The following is an 18,513-nucleotide window of genomic DNA, read 5'->3' as shown; positions in this document are numbered from 1 at the left end:
TGATGATATATTCTAGTACCCAACATTGCTATTTGTCTTAAATGGCGTCCCAGCTGCCTTCAAGACAGTGATAGATAAATAGTGAAGCCTCCCTCCAACCATGCCATGGTATACCTGGATGACATGGTCATTCATTCAGAGGACCAGCAGTCTCGCTTATCTAAAGTGCAAGTTGTATTAAAAGATATAAGGCAGGCAGGATTGCAGGCAGGCAAGTTTGACTGTAAATGCTAAAGAAATTTAAACAAGATATGGAAGTCAAGTATTTAGGGTACTGTATAGAAAACTGGGTGGTGCAGCAGTTAGCATTGTTGCCTCACAGCAAGAGGTTTTGCAGTTTGATTCTCAGCTGGAGCACCTTCTGTGCAGAGTCAGCATGTCCTCCTTGCAGTAAAGTGAGCTTTAAAGACATGTAGGTAGGTGTGTGTGTGTTGTGTGTGTGTGTGTGTGTGTGTGTGTGTGTGTGTGAGTGTGTGATTTCTGTGAAGGTTGGGCACTGGGCTGGCAACTCGACACCGTAAAAACTCCACTGCCAATCAATAGAGGACAGGTGATTCACTGTGGCAACCATAACCAGGAGAAGCCAAAATATATTGCTTTTATAGAAAACAGGGTAGAAAAAACACAGCTAGAAAAGAGAGAGGCCATAAAAACTGAATGGTACCCTCTACTAAGACTTAAGTGAAGACTTTCTTTGGACTAACTGGGTAATACAGAAAGCACTTGCCTAATTTTGTGACTATGCTTGTCCTCTGACAGACCTCATGAGAGGCACAATGGCCTATTGAGGCAGATAAAACCTTTAATGAATTTAATGAACTTAAATGGAGTCTTCCCCAAAAAATACTCTAGTAACTTCTGATTTTGCTAAAATGTTTACCTTGCATACATAGCATAAGGTAAGGTTCGGGGACAATTCTATCTTCAGAAAAATAAGTATGTTGCATGCTGTATCAGCAGGAAACAAAAAGTTTAGATATTCTGCTAGTGAAAGCAAAAATTCATCCCTGGTTTGGCACCTATGTCTCTAATGGACACAGGTAACCTGTAAATGTTTCATCTCCCAGGCGCATGCTTACACTTATCAAGAGTATCAGAACTTGTCAGAGATTTTGGATGCATGGCTAGGCTTAACAAGTCTCTTGTGGTCGTTAGCCTAGTAAACACCTATGAACCTATGAACCTAAGAGAATGTGTTGGAATAAAGTGAAACTTCTATGCCTTGATATACTATTTGTTAGGCAGGCGCTTCAGTTTGTTAGCAGGCCATGTCCCTTCTAATGGCCAAGTAAGAACAATGATGACAATAAAAGGTTGTGCTGGTGGGCAGCATCCTTCCCACCCTTTCTCTTTACTGTGATCTATATTCCTGGCCTAGCCAATAAAAATGCTGATAGGTTCAATTTCAAAACCTTGGTTTTGTGCTCTGAGGGGCATAGTTGTAATATACTAGCTCTTTAGAAGTGATATTGCGGGCTATTATTTTTATTTTGTGGGTTGCCAAATAAACCTATACTTTTATATATGTCTTGCCTCTAGTCTTCTTATATGTGTGCATGTGTGTGTGTGTCATTTATTCACAGTAATTTGTACATTTGCCTGTTTACATCCATATATAGTTGTCTGTGTGTAAGTATAGCTATATCAACTTTTTCATTCTATGGTCCTTTTTTAGTGCTATAAAATCTTTGGAGCCAAAATAGAAGAACAGGTTTCCTGGCATGCAGCAAGGAATGAATGCCTGCATCTTGGAGGAAACTTGGCATCTATCAAGAATGAAAAGCAACAAAGTATGTATCAGTATTCTTTTTGTTTTTTGTTTTAGTTATTGTAAAGTTTTCAAAACTGAGAAAAATTAATTGTGTATTAATTGCAGTTATTTACAAATGACCATCGTACTTCTTAAAAAAAATAAGAAAATACACAGCATTCAAGAATAGTTTTAAGTGGGGGGGCGTGGCCAAGGATGAACACAGGATAGCAGCAGATTTCTTCAGCTCCACCAATTTCATTACATTGACAAGAATTAATTACTTAAAAAATTAATTCTTGAAGTAATTTTCTTTCTGAATATGTTTGTTTTATATAGTTATTGAACTATATCTAAAAAAGAAAGGAAATCTTAATAATATTCCTGTCAGAAATTACTTTGGAAATTTTCCTGTCAGTTTATCAGTCTGAAATGAGTTCCAGTAAGACAAATTCTCAAGACTCCAGCATCAAGAAAGAACTTCAGTCTCTGATAATTATAGTCCAGCAACTTACTGCTAAGATGGATAAAATGGATACTAAAATAGACACTTTCATAGAAAAAACTACAAAACAAATAGACTTGTTACATATGGACCTGCAACAACAGAAGATCCAGATGACAGGCATAGAAGAAGCTGTGAATGAGATGGAAAATAAAATACAAGAAGAGGAAATCAACATTGAGTTTCTGCTGAAACAAAATACACATTTACAAACAAAGCTGGATGACCTGGAAAATAGATCTAGGCAATAACATTAGGATTTTTGGACTGCCAGAAAATATTGAAGGTAACAATATTACTTCTTTTTTAACAACATGGCTCCTAAAACTTTAGATTTACCAGAAGCATTCTCTTTGGTATCGAAAGAGCACATAGATCTATAGCTAATACTAACTCTAACAAAAACTATCCTAGATCAGTTATAGTTAGATTTCTATCATCTTTTGATAAAGAGATGGTTCTTAAATCTGCTTGGGCTAAAGCTCCTGTTAAGTTTAATGAGACAACTGTGCGTTTTGACAATGACTATTCTTCCATGGTAATTGCTAAAAGAAAAGTTTTTTTGCCACTAATAAGGGAGCTTAAAAAAGCACAGTTTAAAACATACCTTCTGTTTCCTGCCAAGCTTAAAATCTTCCTTCCTGACAGTCCTAAGGTCTTCGATGATTTAGACTCTGCTTTACTGTTTGTCAAAGAAAAAAGGATTTTGGATAAAATAGAAGAAATGGAATGGGCTAGTTCTTCATTAAAGAGATTGGCAACTGAAGCTTCCTGGAAGACTTCAGAGAAGAAGAAGAGACTAAAAACAAATGATTTGTTATATGTTTTTCTCTCTCATCATTTTAGTTCATTATTAATCTTTTTGAATATAGTTCCTGCATTTCCAGAAAGCCACAAATATTTTGGAAAAGTTTTAATCAAAGTTATTCTCTATGTGCAAAGAAATGTTTTGTTTCATAACCAGTCAAAATGCCTGAGGATTTAATGGCAGGCTGTGACTCGATTTGTTTTTCTTTCTGAAAAAGTAAGGTTTTAATTTGATACATTTTTTATCTTTATCTTTTTTTTTCCTTCTTCTTTTATTATTTTCTTTGTTTAAACAATGACATTCTATTTAGATTATGTAGTGGGTAAAGGGTGGGGAGGGCAGGGAGAGAACAGTAATGAAAATATCATTAATAGAATAATAACATATTTATTTCTTGTAAAAGTTTATAAGTTCTTCAAATGCTATTTCTAATTATACTTTCTTGATTATACTGCTTATGCTTGTTTGTAAATAATCTGTCATGCTTTAACTAATAATAATCAGAACTAAATAAGAGTAAATAATATGTTTTATTTTTAACTCTATTAATATAAACAGTAAGTAACATTCCATTGTATATACTTCTTACAGCTTTCTCTTACATTTTTTATTTCTGCCTCACTCCCTTTTATTTTCTACTCTCTTTTCTTTTCTTTATTAATATATAGAAATGCTTTTGACTGTGTGGGCACAGTGAATAATAGGATTTGTATGAAAATTGAGTTGGGAGAAGAATGCTGAGTTTTATTGCTTGTTGGTAATTTTGAGTTTAATTTCACTTGCATAGAGGCTGTGATGATCTGTGGAATACATTGTGGAGGTTCTGTCATGTTTAGATGCATTTACACTGCTAAATGAATGTTTGTCACTAGTTAATAAGTTTCCTGCCAAAATGTTAAGAGAGACAATCTGGGATGTGGGCTGTCTTATGCACAATGTCCTTGAGTTACCTCAGAATCTTCAAATCACAGAATTCTCACAGAGAAACTGAAAGCAGTTAGTATAAACATTGACAAGGTTATCACACTGACACACCACAGATTCAGGAAAAATAATCTGTTCATAAAATATGTCAGTTATAATGAGTTTAAATGATGTAGTTTCTTGTAGTAAGTAAATGTCTTATTTTAGAAGGCATAAAAATGAAACATTTATTTAAATGTTTTTGAAAATCTACTTAACAGCAGCATAATAATCTGTGTTAAAATTTGTGTTCCAAACATATACTTTACTATAACTCATTTAATTCATCTGATTGACAAACATAAATAATCTTATAACTCTATTCTGGAAGAAATGTCATGTGATATATTTTAAAGCAGTAGGTTAGCATGATTGTAAAATCTGGTTACCAATATGTGTTTGCTGTGCATTATTTTGTATAAAGCAGACAGATTTATTCTAGGGACAGCAAGTAGGATAGTGCTCTACAAAGACACAACTCAGTGAGATCAGATATATATATATATATATATATATATATATATATATATGTGTGTGTGTGTGTGTGTGTGTGTGTGTGTGTGTGTGTGTGTGTGTGAGTGTGATGGCTTTTTTCTGAGAATCTGCATAACTATCCAATATGATTTATAATAATTTCTATGAATACAATATTTTACTCTATTGACAAAATGAATGTTTGCCACAAGTTTTAATAAGTTTCCGCCAAAATGTTAAGGAGACAATCTGGGATGTGGGCTGTCTCATGCACAGTGTCCATGAGTTTTCTCAGAAGCTTCACTCACAGAATTTTCACAGAGAAACTGAAAGCAGTTAGTATAAACATTGACAAGGTTATCACACTGACACACCACAGATTCAGGAAAAATACTCTATTCATAAAATGTGTCAGTTATGATGAGTTTAGATGATGTAGTTTCTTGTAGCAAGTAAATATCTTATTTTAGAAGGCATAGAAAATGAAACATTTATTTAAATGTTTTTGAAAATCTACTTAACAGTAGCATAATAATCTGTGTTAAAACTTGTGTCCCAAACATATACTTTACTATAACTCATTTAATTCATCTGATTGACAAGCATAAATAATCTTATAACTCTATTCTGGAAGAAATGTCATGTGATATATTTTAAAGCAGTAGGTTAGCATGATTGTAAAATCTGGTTACTAATATGTGTTTGCTGTGCATTATTTTGTATAAAGCAGACAGATTTATTCTAGGGACAGCAAGTAGGATAGTGCTCTACAAAGACACAACTCAGTGAGATCAGATATATATATATATATATATATATGTGTGTGTGTGTGTGTGTGTGTGTGTGTGTGTGTGTGTGTGTGTATGTATATATGTGCATGTGTATATGTATGTGTGTGTGTGTGTGTGTGTGTGTGTGTGTGTGTGTGTGGGTATGTGTGTGTTTATATGTGTGTGTATATGTATGTGTGTGTGTCTGTGTTTATGTGTGTGATGGCTTTTTTTTTTAGGTAATACAGGTGTTTCTGAGAATCTGCATAACTATGCAATATGATTTATAATAATTTTTATGAATACAATATTTTACTCTATTGACAATAATGAGTTTAAGTAAATGCTCATATACAAACAATTCAAGATTTTTTGGAAGCTGTTGATAGAATTCACATGACAGAAAATAGATGCATCTTAATGCATGTAATGTCTGAATCATATTAGCCAAAGTTTTTGATTTAAATGAATGTTAGAACATAATTTTCTCTCCTCTTGATTTCTAACATTAAGATTATTTGAATGCTATTAGAATACAAATGTTATATATTACATAGATCTATATAACAGTATGAACAGTTTTTAAAAAAAAAAAAAAAAAAAGTTTATTTTAGTTTATATGATGCTGTTTTACCAAATGTGTAGTTTTGTCTTGATAGATAATTGAATTGAAAACTGTTAACCTCAGTTAAATATAACTAGTATTAAATTGATAAGGTGGTAGCTGAGGTACTGCTGCTTAGGGTAGGGGTTAACTTGAGTAGTAAATACTGCTCTAAGTTGGAGTTTTCAACTCCAGGTGGGATGCAAGGTTTAATCCTTACATTATTTTCACTTGTTCATTGTTATATGTATATAGTTTTGACATCCACAATATATTTTGTACACTCATTGTCACTACAAACAAAATTGAATCCTATACAAAATCCCATAAGAGATTTAATAAATACAGCTATATTTAAAGGTACACCTAAAAGAGGAGATGTAACATTATTTATCTTGTTATTTGTTATTTCGATCATAAGATTCTTGAGTTTTAAAAATGCCAAATGACATCTTTAAAAGGAATTTCTTTAAACATTAATGGATTGAATAATCCATGTAAAAGGGCAAGCCTAATAAGATACATTAATCTACACAAGGCCAATCTAGTCTTCCTGCAAGAAACCCATCTCTTGAAAAAGATATTGATAAACTAGCCACTAATAAGTATACAGTATTGGTTAGTTCAGAGCACACTCAGAAAAAAGAGGAGTGGCTATTTTATGGAATAAAAGTATGCCCATTCCTAAAACCATTAAGTCTTATCAGGATGACAAAGGAATGTTTTGTATGGTTACAATACAAATTAATGGGAAGACTTACACTTTAATTAATGTATATTGGATACCTGGAATTGGTATTAATACAGTGAAACATCATATTGATAAGATCATATCATTCTCTGTAGGGATATTATTTTAGCTGGTGATTTTAATTGTATACTACATGAAAGTGATACTACCACTATAAAGAAAAGAAGAATTACATCTAATGCAAAACATTTAAATGATTTTGCTAATTCTTATCATTTGAATGATATTAATAATCAGATAGAGTCAAAATCATTACCATACACCTTTTTTCTAACAGATACAAAACTTATTCAAAAATAGATAGGGTCTTTATTTCTAACCAGATGGTAACAGATTTAATTAATTCCAAAATCATTTCATGTCCTATATCTGATCATAACTCGATTGTTTTTGAATTCATGATAAAAATACTCATAATGTTCAGATCAAAAGGATACCAGCATACTTAACTCAGCTAAAAGACTATAAAGAATATATACTTTCAGAAGTACAACATTTTCTAGACATAAATAATACTCCTGAAGTCTCCATTGTCTATGTTTGGGATGCCTTAAAATCATATCTATATGGACAAAGTATCAGATGGTATAATAACAAAAGGAAATCTTGGGATAAGGAATTGTTAGATATTCAAAGTAAACTAGACTCTTATAAACATAATAATAAAGAAAATATTATGGACAAGAAAGTTATTGAAGAAATAAACAAACTAAATGAGAAATACAAAGAAATTTTAACTCATAAAGTTAAAATAACTTTAGAGAAATACAAGTTTTTGTCTTATTCAATAAGCCCCAAATACTTACATAGACTTAAAAATGAAACAAAATATTGAATAAACAAAACCATATCAAAGAAATCTTTTCTCTAAGGAAAAGAAGAATGTTTCTAGTATACCAGAAATACTGGATGAATTTAGAAATCACTTTCACAAGATTAACCATAACAACATTAACATGGAACCCAAAGATAAAATAAAGGAGTTTATAACCACAAACATGAATAAAAGCTTAATAAACAACAGATTAAACTATTGGACAAGAGTATTTCATATATAGAAGTTATTACACAAATAAATAAGCTTAAATCAAACAAAGCACCGGGTAATGATGGTATTATACCAGAGATATATAAAATCCTTTCTAAAACTACATATTCATTAATACATAAGGTTTTTATTCTGGCCCAAACTGAGTTAATAACCCCCCCCATCTTGGCAATATACATTTATTTCACCAATTTTAAAACCTAATAAAGATCCAACTAGATGTTCTTCATATCGACCCATCTCATTACTTAATGTTGATTATAAAATGTTTATGAGTATTTTTGCTGATAGATTGAAGACAATTATCCCCGGCATTATAGACATAGATCAGACGGGCTTCATTGTAAATAGAAATACTTTTGATAATATAAGAAGAACTTTAACATTAATTGATTTTGCAAATAGGAAAAAGAAAGATTTAACACCTATTAGTCTTGATATAGGTTCAGCATTTGATTCAGTAAGTTTGGACTATCTGTTTACCTTACTGAAATGCACAAATTTCTCTGATGCATTTGTAAATTTAATTGAGCATTTATACAAAGGAATGCTGGCTTATATTAAGGTAGGAACATATGTTTCACAAAAAATACCCATTCTTAAAGGTACAAAGCAAGGATGTCCACTTTCTCCACTATTATTCACTTTAGTAATGGAGCCTTGGGCTAATTTGACTAGAAACAGTACTGACATAGAGGGTTTTGAAATAGAAGAAAATACAACATCAAAAATTCAACTTTTTGCAGATGATGTTCTAATTACATCAGCAGGATCTAATTCTTCTATGCAGTCTTTATTTGATAAAATGATGAATTTTAAAAGTATTTCTGGTTTAATATTCAATGAAGAAAAACTAAAATACTACCTATATATACACGAAAAATACTCTCATTAGTGATTTTACTAAATATGTACCCAACTCAGGTCAGATAACTTATTTAGGTATAATACTATCTAAAGATATTAAATCTATTATATATAATAACTATAATACCTGTTTTCTTAATATACAAAATCTTTTAATACCTGGAATAATATGTTTTTACTATGGAGGAGAGACTTACAATTATTAAAATGATAATATTCCCCAAGATTTTATACTTAATACAATCAATAATACTTTCACCTACAAAAATAACTATCAAGAAACTGAATACACTAATGTTAAATTTCTTATGGGCACCTAATAGACCTAAGATTGCATTAAAGAAACATACTAATAGCTGGTCTCAAGGGGTATTTCTTTTCCAGACTTTAATTTATATATTATCTCTTCTATTATAAAAGTTATTACTTTATTAATAGATCGGTCATATGTCGCAAAATGGAAAGATTATTGGGAGCTAATTAGTATGCACTTCATGAAAATCTCCTTAACACATAAAAATATGATTATAAATAACTCCATGTTGTGGTTGCTAAAGGAATTTTGTACTTCACCTATTACACCTAAACATATGGTCTGTTACCCATTAAATATTATTATTAGTTATCGTAACTTTATATTCATGCACCCTAAGTATAGGGAATGGAATTTTATTGTATTCCTATAATTTATACCCAGGGTATGCTTATGTCATCTACTTCTGAAGGAGCTCATTTAGCTATAGATAATAATCTAAAGTACTGGTATCAGCTGATATCTGATAATAAAGTTAAAAATCTAGATTTCTTAAAACAAGAATTTGATCTAAGAGAAACTTGCTGGTTAGAGGTTCAGATCTTTAGACAACATCTCATTGATAGAATAGATCTAATGTCTATAACAGTTAAAGAATCTATTCCAAAACTGATTGATTACTTGATAATAAATTTACAGCATAAAGTTTCTGATAAAGGTAAACTTTCATATATACATAAAATTATCAGACAAGAAACTTTTACAATGTAGATTCATACTGGAATTATTTCACCTCTATTAATGGGGACCCACCAACTCAACAAGATAAACAATATATATTGGAATCTGCTTATATAACTACATCTTCCATTGTCTGGAGACTTTATACATGGAAATTTTTACATAGATCTTTTATACACCTTTGATGATGAATAAAATTAATAATAAAGATAATCTATGTAAGAGATGTAATGTAGAAATTAATGCTGACTGGGCTCATATGTTTTATGACTGTATGAAGTTGAAAGAATACTGGAAGTCAATTAATGAATTTTTGCAGGCTCTTTTACAGATAATTTCATTATTTCTAAGTCTCTTATATTATTCAACACACCTGTACCTCAATGTGTTAAAAAGATTAAGCTTCCCTTGTTATGGTCTATCCTAGCAGTGGCTAGGAAAATAATAACTAGAAATTGGATTTCAGATACACCTCCTTCGTTCAATGAATTTAAAAATGTTATGAATATAATGTGTCATATGGAAATAAGCACAATTAGAATGAGAACAACTAGAAAAACATCACATTTTATTGTATGGGATAATTTACAAAATTTGTTAAAAAAATTCTAATTTCAATAGCACAGTATTTTAGTTTAATTAATTGATCTGATTGTAGTGGATGTCTTTGTAAATACTTTAGTTGTTTTGTTGAATATTATAATAATACCTATTTTTAATTATTTGTATAAAATTGTTATGATATTTCTCTTATATGTTAAAACAATAAACTTGTTTTGAAAAAAAAAAGAATAGTTTTAAGCAGTAGTTACATGGTTCATAGGTTCATAGGTTTATAGGTTTATACTAGGCTATCTGCCCTAAGGCATTTATAAGGCTAGCCCAAATTTTTGTGGCTTACGCCACCCCTTATATGAAAAAATACTGTGCCCATTAGTTTGTTGTGCCTCTGTCCAGCAGAGACACAGAGATGATTCCCGGGGTAAACCTATGATCTCCCATCCACAGGTCTAGATTTCTCTTGAACAGAGTCAGCGAGGTGCTCTGCCTCACATGGACCGGGATTTTATTCCACAGCATAGGGAGTCTCTGAGTGATAAATCTATCCCTCCAGCACGTCCTATTTCTATCCCTCCAGCACGTCCTATTATCTTTTACATTATTGTCATGTGCACCAGAAAATAGAGATCCCCACACTGGGGGTGGCATGTCCAGTGTGCTCCAAAGAGTGCCGTATCAGCTTGCCACAGCAGTTCATGTTGGTTCCACTCTGAAATGCCCACTTTCTGAAAGCCATCACTTCAACAGAATGAGAAAAATGCCAAGAAAACAAAAAGGTGGAAAAATGCTTTTTTCTTGTTTTTGATGGGGGGGGCAAGCCCCCTTGCACCCACCTTCCCACATCCTTGAACTTCAATCATTCAATAGCTGCATGTGAGAAAAATGCTTGGTTCCATGCTTTAACAGGTCTTAGTACAGGTTTCATCATACACTCATTATATAATGGTACAACATGCACCCACTCTGATCTGCTCCTGATCTTAATCAAACAAGAATATCATTGCTCTATTTTTCACGATGTTCTGAAATGTGTGATACAAGGTACATGAGCTAGTGTAAAATTTGCAAAAGTCTAAAAAGACTCATGGCAATTCTGTATTATTAGTGCAGTAAAAGAAACTGAAAGTAAAAAGGTATTACCTTCAGTCATCAGTTCTCCAACATACATGACAGTCACTAGGATTCACAAACACTATGTGTTATACTTTCATGTGTCGCAGCAAGTCTCTTCTGTCATGCCACATTAGTAGCTCTATTCATGAACAAGATTATGCTAATGATATTCCAGAACCTGTTGCTTACTCTGGAGAATGTACAGCATACTGAGCATGCTTGGATGTCATACATGACAAGTGAGCACAGAGTCTTTATCTTGGGGGGTGGAGCCAAGATGTTCAACTGATGACAGCAGAAAATTAGAGCTCTAAAGAACTATTTCTAATTACAGGAAAATACCTACTTTTATGCAGTATTTTTTCATCAAGTACATTAATAACAGTATAGACTTTGTTCCTCCCAAATGTGGTAAAAGTATATAACAAATTTCCTGTCAAAATTTACTGAAGACCATCTTCTCATCTGAAAGTGAACAACTCCAAGCATTCTCACACTGCTACATGCTTGAGGAAAGATTTACAATTAGTAATGTCCACCCTTCAAGAGTTATCTCTGAAAATGGATAGTCTTCATATAAGCTGGGAAACTCTCAAGGAAAATTCTCTTAAACTGATGCCTTTAAAGAAATACTCCAACAACAAACCAAATTTTCTGACATGGAAACCTCACTGTTGGACATAGATGGAAGACTGAAAAAACAGGAAATCCAAACTGACTTTTTTCTCAAACAAAATAACTGGCTTCTTAATAAAAAATAGATGACCTTGAGAACAGAGAGAGAAGGTGTAATATCAGAATTTTTGGTTTACCAGAGAAATCTGAAGATGAAGATATTATTACTTTTTTTAAATGCTTGGATTCCTGAGATTTTGGGCTTACAGGAGGGATTTTCTTACGGCATTGAAAGGGCCCATAGAGCAATAAGTAAACCAGCAAACTCATCATCCTCATCTCCACCAAGATGTAATAAAATTTCTGTCTTACACAGACAAAGAACTTGTGCTCAGAACTGCTTGGAGGAAAAACACTTGCAAGTTTAAGCATAACCCAGTCACAATTGATAATGATTATTCTATTAAAGTTATGGACGTGAACCCATTGCCAAGTTTTCTTAAAATAATACCAGAGCACAAACCATCTATCCAGCTAGAATAAAAATTCATCTGTCAAATGAAGTTTTCAAGAAGAAGTTTCACTAATCCTGAGGAAACTAGTTCTTACATTAAAAACAGTACTATAATAGCTATCTCCGAAGATATGGACTGGTCCACCACCCATGAATAGATCCCTTGTTCTTAGACTGATGTTTTAAAGAAGAAACAAGATTAGACTGATGTTAAAAAGAAGAAGCAAAAACCAGATACTATTTATATGGCTTCTACTAAATCCTTCAAAGCATAATAGTACTTTATTCTTCTTCCAGAAATGGTCTAGTCACCCTTGAAAAGCTCTTTGGGAAAAATTCTTTTGGAATGATTTAAAGAAGAAGAAACAAATGTCAGTAACTGCTATTGTGAATAAAGTCAAATTTCTCAAAGCTTCTATCTTCTAAGGTCTGCTGCTTTGTTCATTTTTATAGCCTTATGTCCACTGATTGCAACATGTAATCTCATACTGCTACAATTTAAACACAGACATTCATTTGTTAGCTTTTAAATGGAGTGTTCTGAAGAGCTACACAGCTTCACCAAATTTAAGTTACATGCTTTAGCACATTTATATTTCCTACGGGTATTTTTTTTTCTTCTACCCTATTTGCTACATACTGAATATTTCAGGGCTTTGGGTCCAGCTAATGTAATAGTTTTACATTTTATGGCATTGCATTGTGTTCTATGGATCTGTTGTGATTTGTTTATGGTTTTTCTGTTTGGATATGGGATTGGTGGTGACTGGTTTTGTGATGGACTTTGTCTTCTTTGTGTATGGGCTGTTGCATTGAGCCTATGTTATGTTTGGAGTATACAGGGTTTACTTTTTGTCCTTGTATGCTTGTAAGAGTGGTGATTTTTTTTTTTGTTAGGTGAAATACTTTTGTGATGTCTAACTTGCTATGTTGCTGTTGGCTTATTCTCATATTCACTTGGCCGTTTTTTTTTTTTTTTTTTAAAGTCCACTCTGGTTTCTATCAGCTTAATGTAATTCAAAGGGAATCTTTTCTTACCTCGAGATATTCTGCGAGCAAGGTTAATGCTCCCTATGTTCCTATGCTCGCAGGTATGGAGCTTGATGCTTATGCTTCTCTTTCATTGATGGGGATCTGGCACCTACTTCATTGATGCTTTTCTTGTGTTGTCCAATTCATGTTTGTTTTCTTTTCTCTATGAGGCATTGCAACTAGAATGCTAAGGGCCATGGTGTTTCCTTAGGTTGTTCGGCTTTTAGTTGGTATGGTGTCTAAAGTTACTGTGGCTGTTTAATGCACTTTTTGTAATATTTACAAATGTATTTATTTATCGATCATGTAGCATTTTAGTAGGAAAATGAATGACGGCTGTCTTCGAAATGGAGGCAGTCCTGGAAGGATGGAGACATGGATGGGCAAGTCAAGCCTTCTGTGTCTGTGATTGTCTGTTTTTTTTCCCATTCAATGTATCTGATGGAAAATAATGCGGATTGCTCTTCCTCACAAGTACAAAATGTGGGGCAGAAATAATAGTAAGAAAAAGGAATATTTTTTTTATGTCAGAGCAGTAAGAATGTATTTTATTTGAGTGAGTAAGAAAGCTGATGTCCTTCTATTCAAATGTTGTGGCATTCATAACAGTAGGGAGTTGCTGCCAGCAGTACTGCATTCCAGCCAGTATACCAAAGTCTTTGCTTCTTGAGAGTACGTGTGACATCCCTTGTCAGGGCCATAAACCAGCGTAGGGTATAAGGTGCTGTCTGCATGCACCCTCCTCAGAAATTGCCTGCCACAGTGAATGCTGGACTCCTGTTCGCCAGTTCCGAAAGCAGATCGCATTTTCAGACGACCATTAAAAGTCTCCAAACCAGATGACAGTTTCTCCTACTGATACAGATAAGTGCCCTATTGGGTTTTTTTCTTTCCCTTCAATTATTGTTAAGTTTTACATGTCAGCTAGAAAGAGGAAGTATGCTTGTGGAATACAAATTCCTCACAAGGACACGCAAGAGAAGTGTGTTTTTTGCTTAGGTGAGGCCCACGACCATACATCCTGCCCCATTTGTAAGTCTTTTGTCCTGAAAACTCTTCACAGCCATCTTGCTGCACTAAAACTATATTTAGAAAATTAGAGACTCAGACGTATTGTGCTTGATATGGAAGGGGGTAGGCCTATCCGAAGAGCTGCCGTGGAAGAAGGTCAAGAAAGTTAGGCTGGAATCCCATGCATCTCAGGTGTCCGAGAAGGTTCTTGAGGCTGATGAAAGCCCGGCATCTTCCCAGACATCTGTTTCCAAGCCAGGTCTGGGAACCTCAAATGAAGTTGAGGTGGTGGAAACTTTTAGTATGTCTGCTGAGGCTATTCAGCCATCAGATCCTGAAGGCAGAGAGGAACCACATCTCAGTCAGTTAGAGGGCCTTGCTCCTTCACTTCCACCCAGGCAGATGACAGCTCCGATTCTCTCTCCACCAGTTACTCCCTTAAAGAAAAAGCAAAAATTTAAACACCCTGAAACCCAACCAGTTCCTGGATGGAAAGTTTTCTCTTTCAGGCCTTACAGACACAACAGACCCTACCAGCCCCCTCACCTCAACCTACTTTACAGGTATCAGAGGAAGAGTACTCCTCTTCAGATGAATCTGTTTCATATGAACCCAAATAGTGTCCCAAAAGATTTCATCACCCCAGAGGAGGAGGACTCCATTACTCCTGATCTCTGGGGAAGAAATCACCTTTGGAGATACAATCTCTCTCATGAGGGAGTATTTTAAATGGCAAGCATCTGAAGTATCTGAAACCAAGAAAAGGTACTTCAATCTTTTACAAATGGAGCAACCTTTTCTTTCAGCAGTGCCCCCCTTGCAGCCTGCCTTCCAGAATGTTTTCTTGGCTGCTTCTCAATCCCCTGATTCTTAACCACCAGCTTCTAAATGATCAGACTGATTCTACAAGGTCCCTCAAGATATCCAATACCTCTTTAGGAACCCACCAGCAGACCCTGCAGTCATTGCTGTCTCTGCTGACAACTCATCTAGGCAACTACCTTCAACTGCTCTTTACCCCACAGACAAAGACAGCAAATTCATGGACAGACTAGGGAAGAAAGTTTATACCTCCTCTACTCTGGCTATAAGAGCTCTCAACTACCAAACACATATGGCTAGATTTGTCCTGGATACCATTACCAAGGCCTCCACATTACTGTCTGAGGCACCAGATTCTCCCATAAATGCACAAATTAATACCCTACTCTCCACTGCATCCCAAGTAACTAGGCACTCAACAAAAGGCAGTTACAATGCTGTGGAAGCCTCATCTAAGTTTGCTGCATCTGGATCCGTCTTGAGGCGTTATTCTTGGGTGAGACTACAACCCCTACCCATGGATGTGCAAACTAAATTGTTGGATGCACCCCTGGATAATAAAGCTCTGTTTGGGCAAGCCTCAGCAGAACTCCTCAAATCTCTTCATCCTATACCAAGATACCACAGGAATTATCCACAAAAACCTTCCTTTGTCAGAAGGCAGTCTTCACACTATGCTCCACAGTCTAAAGGATGCAGACAAACCAGGAAAAACTCTACTCCAAGATTTACAACCAGCTCTTCCACTATGCCCTTTTGAGGCCAGTCTGAAAACTCCAGACCACCTCCTCTGTGACTATCCAACCTTGCACCAACCCCCCCCCCCCATCTCACCCTCTCCCTTCCCTCCTGGCAGATAATCACATCAGAACAATTGGTACTCTCCATCATTCAGTCAGGCTATGTCATGACTTGGTGGATGCTACCATCCTTTTGTGGTATCCTTCAACCACCTACAAGCCAAACCCACCTTTTTCCTCCTATCATTCAACAACTTCTAGATCAAGGTACCATAGAACAGGTACCATGCCATCAAAAAGACATAGGCTTTTACTCCAGAATGTTTCTGGTACCAATGAAGGATGGCCCATGGAGGCCAATCCTAGATTTATCCTTTCTAAACCTCTTTCTCAAAGTTCCCAGCTTCAAAATGATTACCTTATCCCTGCTCTTACCACTCATTCCAACTCAGGCTTTCATGGTAGCCCTGGATTTGCAGGATGCCTGCCTACACATCCCTATTCACCAAGATTACAGGAAATACCTCATATTTGCAATAGGTTCTTGCCATTTGCAATTCTCTGCCTTGCCCTTTGGATTCTCTACTGCTCCTTGAGTGTTCACAAAGTGCCCGGCCCCCATCATTGCTCACTGCAGAACTCAGGGTATTCAGATGTACCCATAAATGGACGACCTGCTCATTCTTCATCAAGACCACCCACTCTTCCTAGTACATCTACAACAGGTAATCTCCATCCTATCTCAATTAGGGTTTATCATAAACCACAAAAAGTCTCACCTGATCCCCTTTCAGGACCTGGTTTTCCTGGGATGCAGGATCAGAACAGACAAAATGAAAGTCTTCATTCCAGATCAAAGAATTGTAGACCTTTGTCTATACTTCCAAAAACTCCTCCCCACACTTCCTTGCTAGCTCTAGAAATTTTAAGACTTCTAGGCTATATGGTATCACTCATACCCATGCTGCCTCTGGCAAAACTCCACATGCAAAAAATCCAGTGGGTCCTGAAAAACTTATGAAGCCAACACTCCCAGCCCCTGGACACCCCCCTCCCCTTATTTCAATGTTTGAAGAAGGAACTCCAGTGGTGGATATCAGCTCTCCACCTCAACCAAGGCACCCACCTTCAGGTCTCTGCACCCCTCCAACAGGTCTCCACATATGCTTCCGACTTGGGGTGGAGGCAGTGCTACTTAAAAACCAAAAATAACTCTCAGTGCAGGACACACGGTCCAATCCAAGGCAAAAGGACCATATCAACATCAAAGAAATGAGGGCTTTACATCTGGCCCTACTAACCTTCAAACCAGTCATTCAGCCAGGAACCCTGAAAGTAATCACAGACAATATGACAGCCCTTTGGTACATAAGCAAGCAGGGGGGAACAAAGTCCTACACTCTGTAAAGCCTAGCAATCCAGATCTGGAACCTAGCAGTATCCCTCCACATTCATCTGGTAGCTGTTTATATCCCTTCAAAGGAGAATGTCATGGCAGACTTCCTGAGCAGAACTTCAGCTCCCAGTCATGAATGGATGCTTCACAGGGAAGTATTTCTGGACATAATCCACAGGTGAGATATTCCACAAGCAGATCTTTTTGCCTCTGCCCAGAACAAACAGATGCCCAAATTCTGCACAAGGAATCTGCATCCACAAGAGTGGAAAGTGGACTCCTCCTTCTCTTAGGAGGGAATGTACCTCTCTGCTTTCCCCCCTTCACTTTAATTCAGAAAGTCCTTCTGAAAATATTGCAGTACAAGCAACAAATCCTACTGGTGACCCCATTTTGGCCAAGACAGCATTGGTTTCCCCTCCTACACCTGATAGCCAAGGGCAATCACCACAGGATACCCCACCGAATAGACCTGCTCACACAGGATGGGGGATCCCTACTACACCCTCAGGTGAACAGTCTGAAATGAACCTTATGGGTGATAGAGTTTTGATCCCCTACAGACACCTATACTTAGAGGATGTACTCAATGTTCTGCAGAAGGCCAAAAAGCCTAATACCAGGAGAAACTATATATTCAAATGATACAGATTCTCCTACTGGTGTCAAAGGAAAAACTAGGACCCTCTGACTACTCCTATACCTATAGTCATTTCCTATTTGTGTGAGCGACTTTAATCAGGACTAACATACTTATCAGTCAAAGAGAATTTACCTGCCATCTCTGCCTGCCTGCCTATTTCCCCTCCTCTGGCTTCTAGACTGAAGATTAAACTTTTCTTCAAATTGGTTCTTCACATCAGGCCTCCCAGGAAACCGACCCCTCCCCCTTGGGACCTGAACTTTGCACTAGAAAAACTTACATTGCCACCCTTTCAACCAGCGCATTCAGTATCCCTGAAGCTATGCACACTGAACACAGTTCTACTAGTGGCCCTTACATCCATCAGGAGGGTATCAGAGATACAAGCCCTCATGGTTACCTCTCCCTACCTTATTTTCTACAAGGACAGAGTTGCTCTCAGGACCAACTCTTCCTTCATGCTGAAGGCAGTTAATGAACTTTCACCAACCAGACCATTAGTCTACTGGTTTTCTACCCTCAACCACAAAAT

General features: G+C 35.7%; 1 protein-coding gene across 1 annotated transcript in view; it reads left to right on the top strand.

Moving 5' to 3' along the window:
• LOC122796781 (macrophage mannose receptor 1-like) overlaps positions 1 to 18,513 on the top strand; it is a 1,193,236-nt gene that overhangs the window by 1,000,367 nt on the left and 174,356 nt on the right. The window contains exon 21 of the mRNA XM_044065508.1: positions 1,676 to 1,790. Coding sequence (XP_043921443.1) covers positions 1,676 to 1,790 — 115 coding nt within the window. The remainder of the gene's footprint in view (positions 1 to 1,675; positions 1,791 to 18,513) is intronic.

The sequence above is a fragment of the Protopterus annectens genome, chromosome 3.part0 (genome assembly GCF_019279795.1).
Source record: "Protopterus annectens isolate FY-2018-M chromosome 3.part0, PAN1.0, whole genome shotgun sequence".
Taxonomy (NCBI): Eukaryota; Metazoa; Chordata; order Ceratodontiformes; family Protopteridae; genus Protopterus; species Protopterus annectens.
The sequence above is the reverse complement of the archived record's forward strand: the minus strand, read 5'-3'. Positions and strand labels throughout refer to the sequence as shown.